The 19,223-nt window shown below is 39.4% G+C and overlaps 1 protein-coding gene across 1 annotated transcript in view; it reads right to left on the bottom strand.

Annotated features, from left to right (window-relative positions):
• The window catches only part of DEPTOR (DEP domain containing MTOR interacting protein), a 76,307-nt gene that overhangs the window by 39,017 nt on the left and 18,067 nt on the right, over nt 1–19,223 (bottom strand). The window contains exons 2-4 of the mRNA XM_083861677.1: nt 12,359–12,537; nt 10,206–10,329; nt 4,499–4,677 (exon numbers count right to left, since the gene is read on the bottom strand). Coding sequence (XP_083717803.1) covers nt 4,499–4,677; nt 10,206–10,329; nt 12,359–12,537 — 482 coding nt within the window. The remainder of the gene's footprint in view (nt 1–4,498; nt 4,678–10,205; nt 10,330–12,358; nt 12,538–19,223) is intronic.

Below are 19,223 nucleotides of genomic sequence, written 5' to 3'. Positions count from 1 at the left end.
TACACCCCTCAATCATTCAGGAAAGCAAAGCCTCCCCACACCTATCCTGCTGCTGGTCTGAGTCTAGGAATCTGCATCCCAACTCCCTGGAACAGAGTGGACAGCCATGCAAAATGCTTCATGCTGAACCATGCTGCTGGTCACTGCTCCGGGAAGGTGCTGGGGGCACCCAAGGAAGAAACTACATCAAGCACATGGACTTGAAGGTCAGTAGCAGCAGCTTGGGAAACCACAACAACAAAAGAGACAGGGTGTGATCTGGCATGAGAAGATGAGTTTTGCTGCTCAGGCCCCCATTTCTCACAAGCTTAATTGGCAGCACACATGGTACCATCTGTAAAAGGCAATCCCTACGTGTTTACATTCCACAATATATTGAAAAGTATTCATGGTTTGATTGCTGACATGGAAGAAATGCAAATATTCATCTTGCAAGTTGTAGATGTTATCCTAAGACAGCACTGGTTTCTCTTAACAGTATTAACCAGATTTTAAATTTAAACTATTTATCATGGGAGATTCCAGACTTTAAAAATTTCTGCAAGGCAGGCAGATATTTCTCCATCCCTCAAGCTTTCATACCCAATGAGTCCTTGGAGGAGGACAGGAAGACTGCCTGTCACGTCAGCAGTGCTCTGCTGTTGTGGCTGTAGGTGCAGGTTAAGTTTTTCAGCAAGGGCTATATAAATTTTTCATCAAGTATGAGCCAAAAAATACTCCATAAAGAGCTCTGTAAATATCTTATTTTGTCCTTGGACATCTCAGTATCCCTGTTTTCCAAACTGAGGAAGGGCTGTGACTATGTGTGGATGCTCACACTGTCCTCTGCCTGCCCTGAGACCATCCTTGTTTTGGTCTGACCTACCTGGGAGCTGGCAGCTGGCAGAGAACTTCTCCTGCTGCATGTGAATTTTGATCACAGTAGCTAATCTATCCCACCATGCCCATATGAAGAAGAACTAAGAAAGATCCAGTCTCCTGGAGGAAGGTTTTATCTATTAATATTACTAAGCTCCACATACCTCACCATACTAGAAATGGGCTTTTCTACAGCTGAGAAATGTGTTCTGTACACCTTTTGTCCCTGCCTTTATTGTATGTGCATCACCAAACTTAATTCTTCCCACAATCTTTATTCCTGTATTCTAATAGATGAAGGCCACCAGTGCTCACAAATGCCGAGTAACCACTGGCAACTACAATCCCAACACCAGCCTTCAAGAAATGCACAATGCAAAATTCCCTGCTACTTATGGGGGCTTTATTCCATATTACATGGGGGCACCAATAAACAGGAAAGGAAATCTGGATCCTATTTGTGAAAATGGTAGTTTGTGGGTTATGATTTCACAGAATCACAGAATATTCTGAGTTGGAAGGGACCCACAAGAATCACTGAGTCCAACTCTTTAGTGAATGGCCCATATGGGGATCAAACCCACAACTTTGCATTATTATTAGCACTATACTCTAACCAATGGAGCTAATCTCAGTCATCTGTGTGGGCCAGTGAGATTTTGGCAGGAAAAAATTCAGCACTTAAGTGCATTTCACCATTTTCATACATGGCAGGGGAAATGTGTATAGTTACACACGTCCAAAGAGATCAGGAAGATTATTTTTAAACTGAGAATTTGATGCTTTTGCAGCATTCATACAATTCCTCTTAAACCACTGTTTTCCTTTTTAAAATTAGCATCAGTGTTTGCTTCCTGTGTGAAACCTGGTTTGTATCTGACCAATTAAAGTGAAGAAAAATGTGTCAGGAAGTCATTTTGAATACAGTGCCTCAGCTGCAGAATAGAGCTTCTCTGAGTAATTGAAATGAAAGTCAGTATTAGTAAAAAGATATTGTGTACTTCAGTTGTGGCTGGAAAATTAATACTGAAATTGGCCACTTGATGCAACTCTTTCTATTATTTTCCATCACATTAGGTGGGGTAATAAATACTTCATAAGAATAATACAGGAGGTTTTATTTTATTCCATATTGTGGATATCAAACAATACTGCTAGAAAAAGATTGCCTTTAGGACAGAAAATGTTTTATTCTCCACTCCTGTTCAGTTAAGAGTCTTTGTGCTGGTTCTGCCAACAAAGATGCCAATTAGTGTCAAGTAACATTTTGGTACTGCTGATGAGAGACAAAACAAAGGAAGCACAGTATGGTGAAATGAATTTATGGTACTAAGACAGAGAAAAATAGCTTTTTTTTGTTTTTTAATTGGATCTAGAACTCTGTAAGATGGGTGGGAGGGTGCTGGGGAGAGAATACCTCTCCTGCTGTTTTACAGTTTATATCCCTAATTCTGTACTGGAAGTTCTCATTTTGAGCTCCCTCCTTAGAGGAAGCCAGCATTACAAGAACCTTCAATGTGCACAGATCATGTCCAGTTGCTAAGATGATCCCCAAACCAGCTCTGTGATAATTCTGCCAGTACTTTCATCAATATTCCTAACATTACCTAGACAAATTGTTGCAGGGAAATGAATGAAATACCCTTTCACAAAGAAGAAAGTGAGCACAAAGCATGTTCACTCATAAAAGATAAATCCCAAGGATACCATTCAGTTTTACTTTACTTCCAGCATCCGCATTAAGTCCTTATAAAATCCCCACTCAGTTATGTTTATTTTATTAAAAACTGGGTGAGGAAGATGACAGTACCTTGCAGCAATGACCTGGTATGAACAAGTGAGAAGACCACTTCCTCAGCAATCAACTAATTCCCAGAACCCTGTTTCACTTCATGAATTTCAAGTCTCTTTCTAAGAGGGCGCTTTATACATGCTCTTGACTACAAGAAAACAAAGGGCTGGGGATAAACCTGCAGAATGGGCAGGACTACCCATAGAGGAGCAGGGCCAGTGTCACTCAGGAATGACCCCTGAAACCTGGCTTGACAGGGCATGTTTGTTTCCCTGCAAACATGCCCTGCTCAATATTTTGCCTTAGTAAATGAAACAATGGTTGATCTGCAAGAAAAGCCACATCCTGACTTTCTTAGCTCCGCAAAGATTTCAGTAGCTAAGAAAACCCAGCTTTGCACCAAATGTTAAGTCCTGAGTTTATTTTCTCTGCAAAAACATCTGTATCAGCATAAATCTCACTTCTATTTTTATTTTTTTTTTTCCTCTTTTTGTAAATGTCCTGGTTTGGGACCCCGGGACAGCACAGAAAGTTTACCACATATATAATACACAGGACATGTTCAGGTAAAAATAGGAATGAAATCATTGCTGCTGTAAAGAGGAGGGGTGGCATACCTTTCCTGTCCATCAAGCTCTGAGCAGTTGACACCCTATAAATCATAGGAAGCACAGAAGTAATTATAGAACTGAAAGCTGATCACTTGTAAACATTCAGAGGTACCTCCTAGTAATTGCAAGTTAAGGTGAACATGATTAGAGCCATGACAGAACTGTGCAGGCCACTTACATGCCCATTTTTCTCTATTCATTAAAACTAGGTTTTCTTGCTAAGTAACAAGCAACCTAGTCAATCTAGCACTTTGTGTACTAAAAGCCTTCTCATATCATCAGTTTGTTCTCTGTCAGAATTAGGTTTGATGCAACAACATGTGGACCACCAGGATCCAATTATTTTCCCATTGTGCACTAAGTAATGTAGGTAACAACTTCTGCCATTCTGTTGTTGTCTCCTGGCACCCCTTCACTGCTCCCAGAGGCACTGCCACTTCCGTGGTAGGAAATGCCTGGTCACAGAAGGGCAATGTGAGAACAGATAACGTGTAAAATGAGGTTTTGTGTCAGGGGTGTTAATTTCTCCACCCTCAGGGCAGTAGAGAGAGAAAATTCTGTCTCCTCCACCCTTAACAGAAAGAGCTTCTTGGCGAAGGTGTATCTGCTGGACACATTATACTGGACCATGAAGAAATATTTGATTCCTGCCTCAAAGAACATTTACCACCAGGACAAATATAATAATACTTCAACCAAAAGTGACATCCTCTTTCTTCCCGAAACACACTAGAACAACTCTGCTACATGTCCAAGAGGGAAAGGTGCTTTACTGGCATCAGACTCTGTTCTGTTTACAAATAGGGAGATACATAGACCCTGAAATTTTTATCCTGCATACAGAATTTAGCTTATTTATAGCTTTAATTCCTATTTGATCCTTATAAATCTATTCATCTCAATCACACACATTGGAGATATCAAGGTCTATGAGTTAATTACTACAAGTGTAGGAGTACTGATTTTCATCCACATCCTTAAGTTGTTATTATACAGTTTCAAATTCCAACCATATTCTGCATTTGAGGAAGCATTCTCAGCTTGGTGTTGAAAATACAATGCACTCTTAAAAAAGGCACCTTTTTACCAAATAAAGTTACTTAGACTCCCATGTGAAATCATTTAGAACCTAAACATACTGCCATTGGAAAGACAAGGGCCCCTCCACGTGATTTGGGTTGAATAAAGTGCTGCAGTAAGTGTAGTTTTTTATTACTTGGCAGCTGTATAATCTCACCGTGCTGTATAATCCCGTGCTCCAGCAGCCTGCGGCCGAGCTGCTCCGCTTCGCTCCGCGTCGCCGCTTCTCCCTCCTGGATCAGCCACTCAATAAACTCCGAGGCTACAAAGGTCCGCTCGTACTTCACTCCTTCCTCTTCCCTGGCTTGCAGAAGGGTGTTTTCAGAACTCATCAGCCTGGTGTGGTGGAGGGGGGGAAAATTGGTTCTTCAGAAAAGCGGCTCCAGATCTGTTCTGGCAAATCTCATTTATATCAAGCAGATGTATATGAAGCTTTCACTGACTTACTAAATCTTTCCTGAAGCTATCAATATGCTTAGGAAGTGAATTAAAACTGCTTAGTCAAGAAATTTAGGCTTTATATCCCTGTGTGAAGTTAATGCTTTCTTGTTTTTTCACCTAAAAGAAAATGAGATTTTTAGGTTTTGCATTTCCCCTATTTAGTGTTTAACATTATCTAAAAGTTACTGTATAATCAGCTTTGAAAAAAGAATTAGCCTAAAAGCACCAGAATGTGACTAATGTGTTCAAAGCTTCCTAATTAGTATTTACAGTTAGCAGGACTATGCCCTGAAGTCATTTAGATGACTTTGAAAATTCTCTCCATAAGCCCTAAAACAGCTGCAGAAAAATTTCAAGAGGAGGAAAAAAGGTAGTTCTGTGATTTGGGGGTGGATAAATATTGTGCATCCAACATTTGGTGATGCAGCTGCAGTCAGTGAGTTGCACATGAACCTGAACACATTTTAACATCTGAGGCTCACAGCTCTCTGTGCCTCAGTTGGCTCTGCGTAACATCAGTCAGAGGAACATCATGAGATGTCCCTAAATCTCCAAGCAACTGGCATGTGAGTATACTGGATGGATACTAATAAAAATCTTTTCTATTCAAGATACCTATGCAAATGAGACAGTCTTGAAAAAAAAAGGCCTCAATATTTTGTTAATGCCAAAGCCAGTTTGAAAGTCTGAAAGAGACGGCAGTTTTAAAGAAGAAATGGGTATCATTTCTTTGTAATACAGAATTACACATTTTGGGGGGGAGACTGAACACCACAGAATCCTTATTAACCTTATTTTTTTCATAAATATTTTATTTATTATAGGCTAATAATAGGACTAGTGGTGAGGTTTTCAGAGTAACAGTTCAAGAATGGAAAGGTTAAATTTCTATGTAAGACTAACAGGTCCCCTCCCTTCACCAACTATTTTGAAATAAGGGCACATCTGAACTACAAACAGGCATATTCTGGAAGTGCTTAATCTTTGCTCTTCTGATAAAGGAACTGAAATTCAAGTAAATCCATACATGAGCCATCTGCTTCTTAAAGTGACAGCATGTCCAGGGATTATGGAATATAACTTCACCTTCTTTGGGAAGCATCAGCCAAATCTGTCCCATAGGAACAGAGAGAAGTTTCATTTGAAATTACAGTGAAGAGGTTTGACAGGGTCTGACCTCTGTTATTTTACCTAAAAAACCCTTATCTTGACTTTAATGAGCACTGAGGCCTGAACCTACTGATTCTAACCACCAGGCTGCAGATCAACAAACCAGGCAAAGGCTGCTCAGCCACAACTGTGTCAGTGGTAGCAGTGAACTGCTTATTTAGATGGTGTGTCATTGCCAGCACCTCTCAGCTAAGAACTGAGAAAGTCAAAATTAGCTGAAGACAACATATTGACTCCAGAACTCCTGCAGACTTTACTCTTTTTTAATATTTTAATTTACAAGCATCTTGTTCCACAGGATTTTGTCCCACACTCACCACATCTAATACAGACCTGGTATGCTCCAAGGGACTATCTTTAAATGTGTCTCGTTCACTGGGCTTTTTCCCCCCCAGAAAAAAAGGCAAACCCAAAGCCTGTGTCTTTTCATACCATCTGCTGCAAGGTTACCCAGGCTCTGCAGGCACCAAATAAAAAATCCTTAGGATTACATTAATTGTTCTTTGATGAGTCTATAATTAGTTGACTGCCCCATTGAAATCACAGATAGAAAGGTCCTTGAAAAGGCAGTGCTAATGGTTAGAATTTTACAGAGACATAAAAGAAATCTGGAAAAATATCAAGTGGAAAAACACTCAGTTTGACATTTCACAACCTTCTGCATAAGCCCAGAACAGTCCTGCAAAGGATTTGGACTTGTAAGCAAACAGACACGACAAATTGCCAGTTTAAGAAGCCCAGACACAGCAATCCATGGACTTATATCACTCATTGAAGTAAATCACTCTAACTCCATGGCTGTCAACAAAACTGTACCAATTTACATCAGTCAAAAACCTGGCCTTTCATTAAGCAGAACTGGAAACTTCCTCTTACTCTTCCATTTTCTCCTTGTTCCAAAAAAATGAGACTATTAATGTCAAAATGTATTATTTGCTAAAACTGGTACTGTACTACATTAAAGGAACATATTTAGCCAAACACTGAAATTCAAATTCCTTTTCAAAAGAAATCTTTAACCTTTTTTTTATCAAAATAACTGCACCAGAAGTTAAAAGCAACTCAACCACTGATGAGTTAAACTGAAAGTGATTCCAAGAATGCAGTCTCAAAACTATCTGAAAGACTTCCTGAAATTAAAACCATAAATCTGCACTTCTTTCACTGTGAAATCTGGTTCAAAAATCTCAGCTGATGTCAGCATCATGAAATGACTTATAGCTGATATACATGACTGCACCAGAAACAACAATCTTGTGTGCCTGACCAAACCCTACAGAGAATTGCAAACATCATAAAAATAGGAGGCCTGCACAACTTGATTGTTTTTTTAAAGCTAAGAAAGGTCTGTGCTGGATTTATATAAGATTTGCAGGGCGAGTTTTCTTTGATGTTTATCTCATTTAATCTATCTGGTCAGTCCTGTAGAGCTTGAAAGCTGATGCCAATCTTAGATCTAATAAACTATTCAACAATTTCAGACAAGACTGTAGGAAATCCAGTAGTTTTCATCTCAGGTTATAAACCTGAATCTCCAAAGCATGTTCACAGAAAGGACTACCAAAGTTTGCAACAATGTACAGGGAATCTGAACTGACTCATGATTTTCAGTGCAAATGAAGGGAGAATACAATCAGAGACTGATTTTAAATCTTCTAATCCCACAGGTACAGCCATCAAAGCTGCCCATAGTGGGTGAAGGGGGTAATGCACAAGAAAAGAGAGTTCAGGTTACGAGGAGCTTTGTGGTCATGCAGAAAAGAGATGGGAAATGGAGCTCCTCAGCAGAGGGACAGTTCTAATGTTCCCAAGTCCCAGGGCAGAGAACAAGGCATTTATCCAAAACCTGTCTGAATGTAAGGAACCTGCCTAAGACGTCTATGCCTCTTCCCATGCAACAACCTGCTGATCCTCCTAAAGCATTTTGTTCATTTTACCCACTGTGGGTACAAAATCTGCATGGACTGGTTTTAGGCAATGTCTGCAATTTTGGCAAGCACAAACTAGGCTGGCTTCTGAACCTAGTGGCACTCCAGCCCTAATGAGAGAGAGGGAAAGAACAGGAAATAATTATAATGTCTATCTTAAATTAGCAAAGCCTAGTGAAGATCAGCAAAATTAGATCTACAAAATTAGACAGATTTTCAGAATGTGCTGGGTTTGGATAGATTTCCCTTGGCACAGCTGCATTTCTCTTGCAATCGGGCCCATAGGCATTTTGATAAACAAGTTGAATATGCTGGTAAATGACTTCATGTTTGTGCATGAATACTTTTCTCTGGTTGCTGCCATTTAGTAATTATTTTAATAGCACTGAATTAATATTTTCTTTTTCAGGACTATCAGCAAACTGATACAACAGATATTTTACACAATCACACATTTCACTGTAGAACTCTTCCTGACTTTCTGCATTCAATTTTGAGTTTAAAGTGTATCCAATGAAATTGTGCAGGTGTTACTAATAAAGGTGCATGCAAGGGAACTAACAAAATCTGAAATTTCCGCACAGGGTTTTTGCTAAAATAAACAAAGTGAAACCCAGATAGCCCCGGTATGCCTTCTTATCTACCATGAATATAAAATACATCCCATGATCCACGGAAAATTTTGACTAGCTTTGACTGTCATATACTGGTTTTGAAATGCAAGGTTTTTACAATTTATATTATATTTAGCACTCAGGGCTGGTTTTAAAAGTTTCTGAACCCTTCAGATACGTTGCCTAGGAGCAAGCACCTCACAAAGATGCAGTTATATTTAGATACAGGTGCTGCTTTTGGCATTAACTCCTTTGCCAAGATGGGAACACTCTCTAGAGTTCTGAACATGTCCTGCTAGTACAGTGTTAGACAAACTGGATCACAATTACTGGTTTGGGGATAGTTCTCCATTCAGAGAAATGGTGATGGAAGTAGACTCTGGTAGAACAGAGTTCTTTCTGCTATCGCTCCTTTCATGCAGATGACTGACATCAGCCTTGCCAACAAAAAACTATTTTTCTTTTGGATAATTGAAATATAGACTAAAAAAAGCTCTGTAGACATTCTAATCTGCTTTTCAGAGTATGGGTCAGGCTTGTAGACACTGCATGTTTACTGAGTCTAAGGAGCAAATGCTGTGCTTAGTAAGGCACAGAAGAGTTTGAAGGTGGCTGATTCATTTCACCTGTCCCAGTGTATAGAATGGAGGATTTTCTCCATTTCATATGATGGGTGTAACAAAAGGAGTGGCATTTACAAGTGTTAGTTTATATTTTGGGTTCACTGCTCTTTCACCAAACTGATCTTCAGAGCTGGCTAACCTTGAAAATAATATTTATTATCAGCTTTTAAACTTGGGAGTGCTTTTTTTCTCAGAAGAAAACAAATTTCTTTCATTGAGAAAACACAGCATCTCTCCTGGCTGCCGCACTCCTGTGCTCGAAGCAAGCAGGAGAGTGGGTGGAATTCAGTCTAGAGCAATACTTCAAGCTTTTTGGTAAATAACACATCACAACTTTTGCATTAATTTGTAGCATATGACAATACACATTTTCTTCTCTCTCCTTGAAAGTACCATGTCAAAATCTCTACATCCTGAATAAAAATGTCTTTAATTTTATATTGGGGAATATGGTTAAGATACCTAGTTAGTTATTCGATCGAAGTAGGCCAGTGGGATATTCAGTATTTTAGCATAATAATCTGTTTAAAGCCATAATTAGATGCTCTTGGTTGGATTGGTGGTTTTTTTGAAATTGCTTTTAACATAACTTTTCTGATGTTGAAACTTTTCAGACTGGAACACTGAAGATTCATCTTGCCTATGATTTAAAACTGTACCTCCCATTGAAATTGTAGATATGGAGTCCCCACAGACATGTAGGTGCTTGTTGAATGCATTTTGATGTACTAATGTTTTAGGAATTATAATTATGCTTTTACATATCAAATAATTCTGTAATTATTTGAATTATTTTGACAAATAATTCTGTCATTATTTTTACAGACTAAATTTCAAGGGCTTCAATTCACATTGAATTCTCATATAGGATGTATTTACAGTCTGGGGCAACAGATTTTAAACAAAATGCCTCAAGTGATTATGGTAGAAAAGCAAAACAGGAGAGAGAAGGACTCCCAGCTGAAGTAATGGAATTGCCCAGACCCATGAATTGAAAAGTCTCTGATGATTTAAAAATAGATGAACAAGTATCATTTGCCTCACATGGCACTATTATCAACATACTATGAACACTGAATGCAACATACTTCTCATACAGTCTTTGTCCTCTCATGAACACCTTCACCTCATTGTCCAGTGGGAACGTCCCGTCATCTTTCCTGAAGCGGTAGAACAGTTTGACATCCTTGAATTCTTTATGCTCATCACAGACTGAAACACAAAATAATTAAACAACAACAACAAAAAAAAATCTTCACATACATGTTAAGAAACTGAGGACCCATTTAGCAGGTACCATTGCTGAGCTTCAAAGCAAGCACAGAATAGAGTCTAACCCCCTGTATTTCTCAGCACACAACTATACTCCTAATTCATTCTAATGAAAGGCTGGAGAAAGCTTTCAGAGAGGTAACCAGATTTCTTGGTGAGAGGGAGAAGTTTCCATCAGTTTTGTGAGTATTACTGTAAAGATAAAGAGCAAAAATGCACCCATCCACTACATACCCAGAAAATCTTTTGATGAAAACAGTCCGTTGGCTTGTTTGTTTAAAAGGCCACCAGAGTAGAATGCCCAAAAATTTAAGGTTTGCCAATCTTCTTAAAGTTATTCATATCAGTTAGCAGTGCTGTAGGAAACCTGAGACTTCCTAAAGAACACTTAAAATCAAAGCCTTCTGCCTTCTTAAAACTGTCTCAATTGCTCTGCCATGCCACCTAGTAAATGGTAGGTACAACATGAGCACACTGAGAAATGCCAAATTAGGTTTGTAAAACAGCAGCTGATCATTGGCTCTTGTAAATGCAGAACAGAGTCCCACCAAGGGCATAAACTGATGGGAAAGCTATCCCAAGCAAGCTGCTCCTAACACAGTTGTCAATCCATATCCATGGGGGACCTTCTGCACATCAGAAGCAGGAACTGGTGTCCCTTTCACTTGACATGGGACTTGAAAGAATGTTCCAAGCATCCTGCAGAACCTGACAGAACCTCTCTGAATTTACCTGCTCAAGCTCACTTCACAAAGTATTTTATTCGAGTGCAATACATGAGTATTTTCAAGAAACACCTGTTCTATTTCTAATATATACACACATATATATAAAATTTATTCTACAGTTTGCAATTGGATGCTAGGGTAGAAAATGCTTGAAGGTTGTTAGAGCTTTCAACAAGCATTCAGCAATAAAACATCTATTGCTCAATTAAATTAAGTCACTCAGGCATCCACGCAACTCTTCACTGACATTTTCTCAATAGAGGATTAAGTAGACAGATTTGAATACCCTATAATTACTTTATTCTTTAACTATCTACTGTAAGTCCCAGTTTCCATAACAACCCAGAATTTTCATTTAATAGCCAAGCAGAAGCTGTAGAAGTGGCACTCATTCAATATATGCATTTCTGACTTCAATTAAGGTGTTGTTAATGTACTGCAGACAGCAGCAGCATTGCTGCACATACAATGACCTCTGCATAAAGTCAACATTCGTCTGTTCAGAGTCACTCAGTTTTCTCTTAAAAAAGAAACAAATGGTACATTTGCTGTTTTGAAATGGGTAATACTATAGGCTTGAAATTGAGGTCTTGGATCTTCTTTGCTCATGTGCTTCCCAGCCTCTTTGTGCCCCAAAAGACAACTAAATGCTACCAGTGAATTGGAAGTTTTTTCATCAGCATGAATTGTTATTCAAGAAGCTGAAAGAAACAGATCTCAAATAGACAACAAGTTTAGGAGAAAATTAATCAGGGCACAGCCAGACCACTAACTTTCTTGCAGCTGTACCAGCACTAATGTTTGTGCAGCTGCTGTGAGGGCCACAGCCAGCGAACTAATCCACGTGAGAAAAATAATCTTTTTTTTTTGCTGGCTGATTTTTCAGATGTGTTTTTCAGCTGGAGAACTGTGCTCTTAGGAGCAGGGAAATGACGGCAGCAGGGAGAGGGGGGACACGATCCAGCTGGGGCTGCTCTGGATCAGGGAAGCAGCATCACAGTCTCCAGTAAGGTCCCCCCCTGTCATAGGGAACATCACTCCACACCTCTTCAGGCTCTCATCTCCTTCTGCACACAGGTGACTTTGCATAGCAGCACAGCTGAAGAGACATGCTCCATTTGTGGCAGGGAAAGGATCCTACCTGTCCTCTACTTGGCTGAAGAGCAGAAGTGGGATTTCTCTGTCACACAGCAGCCAATAAATTTAGCTTAGAATGTTTTAGCAGGTGATACTGCACTTACCATGGTGGATAATGCTGTGATCCAGTAATTTCTGCACCAGTTTAATGGCTGTCTCCCTGTCAGAGGCCTCTTTGTGGTCGATCAGCCAGTCAATCAGCTCTTTGGCAACGAAGCAGTTGGGGTACGTTTTGAGGTGGTGTCGCCGATCCTTAATGACCTTTTCTTCGTGCAGTCGGAGCCTGGGGGTCAAATCACCTTGTAAATATCATTTGCAAAGAGCCTCTGTAACAGCAAGACTGGGATGAGAGTGGAGCAGTGGCACCCACACCCTGCTCACAGGATGGGCTTTGCAGGTGTTGGGCAGAAAAGTCACACATCCAGTGCTGGCATTTCACAAACAGGGAACACACAGCAACCATTTGTTACAACTTTAAACCCCATAATTGGAAAAGCTTGTTTTCTCCTCAGTGGAAAAGTTTAAAAAACTGAAGAACAATACAGCATATTAAGTCCATTAAAATACTTCCCGCAGGTCAATTAAACTGTCAATAATTTGGAATTAATTTTCCCACATTACCACTAATATGTTCCATACTGTTTTATAGTATCGCTGCTGTAGATATTTTTTTTTTTTAAGTCTCATTAGTTTTTGCAGCTGTAGCCTCTCCCTTGGTTGGGTAACTGCATTTTGCCTCCAACTGCACAACAAGGATAGCATTTATGATTTAAAATTCAGGTGTGAAGCTGCTCCAACCCAATGTAATCTATCATTAAAAAGTTGCCTCCTACTCCAAATAAAGGAAACTGATTTCTCGCTTAGGCATCTGTTGGCAAATGCTCTCTGTTTGCAAAATTTCCTTCATCATCGTGAAAGCAAGTTGGTTGAAATGCTTGGGTCAGAATGGAAGATTCTGATTAGAAATTCTGAGGTTCTGCATCTTTATGTTTCGTCATTATTTTCCAAATAAACAAAATAAGCAACATTAGCAATAAATTAGCAGATAGAGGGTTTTAAAGTTGTTTGAAGTTTTGATGCTTTCTTGTTCTACTTTAATGAATCACATCAGAAAATCTGGTTTTGTAATGTCTATACCACAGTTCTGAGGAAAGCACACAAATGACACTGCTTGGGCTCCTATCACAAACAGAAACATTGCTGTTCATTTCCAAGTGGCCAGGGTCTTACCTTTTAAACACTCTCACTGACTGTGAAGAGTCCTGAGTAAATGCCATAATAATTGCAGGTGGTACAAGGGTCATAGCACAGAAGGATGTTAACATGAGCCTCAAGAAGCACAGAGCAGGAGTATGAGAAATTTCCCTCTCAATGAGTTTCCAGTATGAAACAATAATTTCTCTTTAAAATAATAAAAGGGAAAAATATTTGGCTGAAATCAATGAAGGTAATATTATTAGGGCATCAGACAAGACTTATGTAGGCTTCTCCCTAAAAATAGTAGCAAAGCAATGCTTTCTTCTGCAGAATTTAGCCTTGAAGTACACTGGAATTGCCAACCTGGAATGTGAGTTCAAAACCAGATTTGCAAATATCATTAAAAAAAAAAAAAAAAAAAAAAAAAAAAAGCAAGACTTTTATATTAAAAATACTGATAATTCAGATTAGTATTCTGGGAAGAAATGCTGGTAAATATCCCACAGATTGTGAAATTCTCTGAGCTAAAATACTTTTGCTTAAAGCATATTTTCCAGATGTGCTCTAACAGCTGTCACTATGCTCAGAAAGAAAAGCATCCACAGTTTTAATTATAGAACAAGCAATTATCAGTGTGTCTGATGGAGCTTTAAATATATTCAAGGTTCTGTTAATGTTTATCTGGTCTTACATCACACAATAACCTGCAAGAACAAAACTATAAAAAGTGTGTATAATACAAAGGTAGACAGCTCAATCTAGCTTTCAGTCAGTACTGTAAGTCTAAATGGATAGAGTTCATCTGGTACAAGAGAGAAAACCCCTTCCACAAAATTCTTTGTCCATATGTGGCATAGGAATATACTAGCACTGGTCTGACATTTCACAAACAAGTCAGCAGTCAAGAGGCCCAGAAACGAGCATTTATGTCTTAAATACCGACTGCAAGCTTTCCTGCAGTTGGTGAGCTTATCAGTATTTCAATTCCTCTGTCATGTACAAAGACACAGCTTCCCACTACAGTCTTTTTCCTCATTCAGAGAAAGGATCTCTCTGTATACCTTCTTGTCTATATTTATAAAATTCATAGATATTTCATGATCTGAATTATTTCCACTCACATGCTAAAATGGATCCAAATTTGCTAAGAGGATACAAAATCATTAAGTCAAAGAAAACATGACCACATAACCCTTAACAAACCTGAATTTCCATGTGAATGTGGCAATTTCTTCTGCTGTCTATACCAATTATGTCCCTACTGAATTACATCCGGGCTTATTTATTTGGAATAACAAACACAGAAGGAATTCAGATTTTCTCTTTGGTTGTGTACACTGTTCTCTTTGTCAAGGTTCCCTCACCTCTACAAATCTTCTAAAAATCAAACTCTATGGAGGAGAAGTAACTCAATAAATTGACACTGTACCTAGTGCAAACTACAAGTATAGAAGCCTCAGGTAAAGTTATTGAGTATATATTGTGGTGTGTCAATCAAAAGTTCAGGCAGGAATTCAAAAAATGTGTCTATGCTCAGAAGTTTTTATCAGAAGCCAAATCAAATGGAATAAAAAGGAATAAAATGTACCAGTGAATACACTGGAACCAATGCTCAAGTGAAGTGGTAAATTCTTTATCCCCTGGCACTGAGAAGCAGGCTTCTCACCCGAAGTCCTTGATGTTTTCCCTTTAAGTAATGTTAATCATTTTCTGTCAGCTAGTCTGCATGATGACTGGAAAAGACTTAACTTGACATCAAACACATTCTTCCCACTAGAAGAAGTTTTTCTCAACAGCTGCTCAGGAAAATTAGCTGACTGACAAACCTTGACCAGTTTGGGAGGAGAAGGGGGAGAAGACAGACAAACAACAAGGGGTGATAGGGGGACATCTCGATTTTCAACAAGCCTTTGAAATATTGACCCACTTTGTGCAACTTAATACCTTAACACCAGAAATTTTGTGTGTACCACTACCTCACCCATACCTAATTCCATATATTATTCAAGATTATCTGCCAGATTTTGTATGTGAGACCACTGTCTGCCCTACCTGAGGAAAATGTGAGCAAGATCCAGAGCATTTGAGCAATTGCCTGTGAAGGTTAACAGGCATATCCAAGTCTTTATTTTTTACAAATCTATATCCATGGCCCTTACTCATGCTTACAACAAATAAAGGCTGTATTTGCAAGCATGCATGACAGAATAATTTTCTTGGGGGTTTGTCTAAACAGGAGTTGCTCCTAATTGACATACGTAGGGACTCTTGCTCCAAACAGAAGTGCCTTCCTCCTACATAGCATGGAACAAGATAACTTGGAAGACGCTGCTCCTGCTTTGCAGTAAATGTGTTCAGAGCTTTCTGGAACAGTATTATTTGCTGAGATGCCACTAGGCACTTTCGTAATCATGGAAAAATCTAATTTTTTGCCTGGAAATGAAGAATCGGGCACTAACTTGGGATTAAATTGCTCTTGTGGCTACATGAAACTTGTGTTTGGTTTTCACCAACAGGGGCATTTTTATTTTCAGCAGAGACATTGTGCATTCTGAACTTCCTTGCCTCTTTTCTGAACCAGTGGGTAATGATTTATGAGACCTGCACAATTAGCTTTCCTTTCCAATCCCAGAGAAGGCCAACATGCTGGATGAACACAGCAAGGTTATCATTAACTGAACCACGGTCCAAATATCTCATCCAGCTACTTCCCTCTATTAAGTCTAGTGGTTTGTGCTTGGCTAACATAGATCTTCCAAAGCATTATCCAATCTCAAGTTCTATGAATGAAAATAATTAAAAACCTCCTCTTCTTCCTGGTAATCTTCTGAATAATTAATCTGCCAGTTCCTAGATCCTTTGTAGTCCCTATGTCTCCTCTAGCAAGGCTCAAAGAGATGTGCAAGGAACAGGTTAGTCACTGACACTCTAAATAGACAATATGGTATGAAGATTTTCATAATGTGCTCCACTCTTTCACCTCTCGCAGCCTTCCTGAAACAATCACACACACACATGAAATGTACATAGAACAGAATCATAGAATCATACACACATAAAGTTTTGGTTGAAAAGGACCTTCGAAGGTCATCTAGTCCAACATGAGCAGGGACATCTTCCATTATATCAAGTTTCTCAGAGCCCCTCCACGCTGACCTTTAATGTTTCCAGGGACAGGGCATCTGCCACCTCTCTGGGCAACCTGTTCCAGTATTTCACCACCCTCATTGCAAAAAATTTCTTCCTTTTCTAGTCTGAATTTACCTCTTTTAATTTAAACCATTAGCTCTGTCCTATTGAAACAGGCTCTACTAAAAAGTTGGTCCCCATCATTCTTGTAAGCCCCCTTTAAATATTGAAAGGTCTCAATAAGGTCTCTTCCCCAGGCTGCATAGCCCCAACACTCAGTCTGCATTTCTGTTTTCACAAGAAATGTCTCTCCAATCATCTTCAGAGTTCTTCTCTGGACCTACTCCAACAGGTCCATGTCTTTCCTGTGCTGAGGACCCCACAGCTGGACACAGCATTCCAGGTGGGGTCCCACCAGAGTGAAGTAGAGGGGCAGAATCAATTCCCTCAACATGCCGTCCACATGGCTTTGGGTGAAACAATTTATTTTTTAATAGAAGAACAAAACACCAGTGAAGAGATCATTTAAAATAGAAATCCCTATCAGAATTTGCTAATTATTGAACAATACATGCTGATGATGCAATTAGTCATGGCACAATGCACTTCCTGCCTCAGCATGCTCAACTACTGCTGAGGAGTTCTGGCATGCTCATGGCTTACTCCTGTGTTACACCTTGCATACACCCTTGGCTGCAGTCACTATCCCAGACTGAGCACCGCCAGGCAGCATTCACTGAACTACTACAATTTTATCAAATTTGGGTAAACTGAACAAAACTGTATTAGATCCCTTGAAAATTAGCAACTATATGCAGAGAGGCAAAGTCCTGCAGGTGGTTTCTGCCATCTTAAAATTCTTTCACAAGTTTCCTGTATATACAGAACTTCTATAAGAGAATGATTTACCTATTTCTAAGGAAAACTGGTCATTATGTCTTTTGTGAGAAACACATATGGACAAAAGGTAATGACAATTCATGGTGGCCAAAGAGCCACCAAGAGTGGTCAAGAGTTTTTCACACCTCATCTCTAGGGACATCCTAGGTACTCCACTGGCAGGTAGAATAGCCCCTTTCTGTTTGAAATAGAACAGTTTTGTATCCTCCCAGAGTTCACAAAGTTTGATGTTTCTAACATAAGCATATGACCTGTCTACAGGGTGGTAGATGGGCATCTTACTAAAAGATCACATTTTCCAAAGCGTCTCAGTGACTTAGAAGTCTCATTGAAATTTAAAACTTACAAGTCAGTTATACACCTGATTTATTACAAAGTATATGAGCATAAGGTGGCATTTGTGTATATATACACACCTAGGAAAAAAATAGTTAAAATGTCCTTTATACCAAAATTCTGTCTATGCCCTGTCAGCAAAAAATTAAAATAGGTCAGTGAGGATATGAACTTTTTACACAGAGGCGATCGTGAAGGTACTCTGTGAATGCAGTGTGTGTTGCTGGGTCAGGCATTTCCAGCTGGTCTTGCCAAGTCTCAGCTGAAGTGTCAGCATTTCACTGCTGCTTGTTCCTCTTTCTAGTTATGCTTCAGCTCCGCAATCACTTAGTTCTGTTACTTGATATTCACAGGAGCTACATTACCCTTTAAAACATGGGGTCGTACTGGAAATAGGATTAAGACATTTCTGTTTTGGTAGCTGTGGCAGAGCAGCAATTCTGCCATCTCAAATACATTTAGAAAGGGTGTCTTCAAAGCAGATCCTGATAGCAGTTCTCATCACTGTGACAATCTCTCCTTTTTTGCCCACAGCCATGTACGTAGTCAAAGTGAGGAAATGTCAGAACACGGAGCCAGATAGACTTCAAATAAACCATCTCTTGGTGTGTTGCAGAGGAAATCCTCAATCTTCCAAGGAAATGATGGTTCACCAGTGGCCCTGTGGCTTTAAATAAAATATTGAGGCTGCCTCTTTTATGAAATCTTTTTTTATACATTCAGAAAGTACTAAGGCCACTAAGCCTGCAACCAAAGGTGCACAAGGACATCCCCAATACTCATAACATCTTACTAACACTGTCAGGGATCAAAGCAAACTCTGGGGAACAGACACAGGCATCGCTCAGGGTCTGGGATGGAATTAACATGATGTCTCTCAGAGACTCTCTTTCAGCCCACAAATTCAGGCCAGAAATTCAGAGCCACAGCCTCCAGAGTACTCCAGACTGCAGAGGAAATCAAATCTGTGTGTTTGTATTGATCTGTCATAAAACTAGAGACCCCTTGTAAAACCTACAGAAGCTGTGAAGTGACTAATCTCCCTGCCTGCCAAGCCATTTCACTTGCATTTCACTTTAAAGCAAAATGTGCTCAAACATGAATAATATATCTAACTTCCTGTGCACTTGAACCTTGAGAGATTCTGTCTTGCTGGAAAGCATAAAACTGGGTTTTATAAAAAGGAAAATACAGAAAAACAGAATACAGGCAAGTTTTTATTTCATCTGCCCCTAGTCATATAAGGAAAGTGGAAGTCTGTCTGTCTCAGTCAGGCTGCTCGCTTTCCGGGCTGAAACTGTCAGAACTCAGCAAATCACAGCCCTCCTCCTCTAAATGGAAGTCAGACATAATTGTGCTTCTCATTCAGTAATGGATAATCTGGGACACACCACAGAGCAAATGTAT

Source organism: Zosterops lateralis (genome assembly GCF_965231275.1).
Source record: "Zosterops lateralis genome assembly, chromosome: 1".
Classification (NCBI taxonomy): domain Eukaryota; kingdom Metazoa; phylum Chordata; class Aves; order Passeriformes; family Zosteropidae; genus Zosterops; species Zosterops lateralis.
The sequence above is the reverse complement of the archived record's forward strand: the minus strand, read 5'-3'. Positions and strand labels throughout refer to the sequence as shown.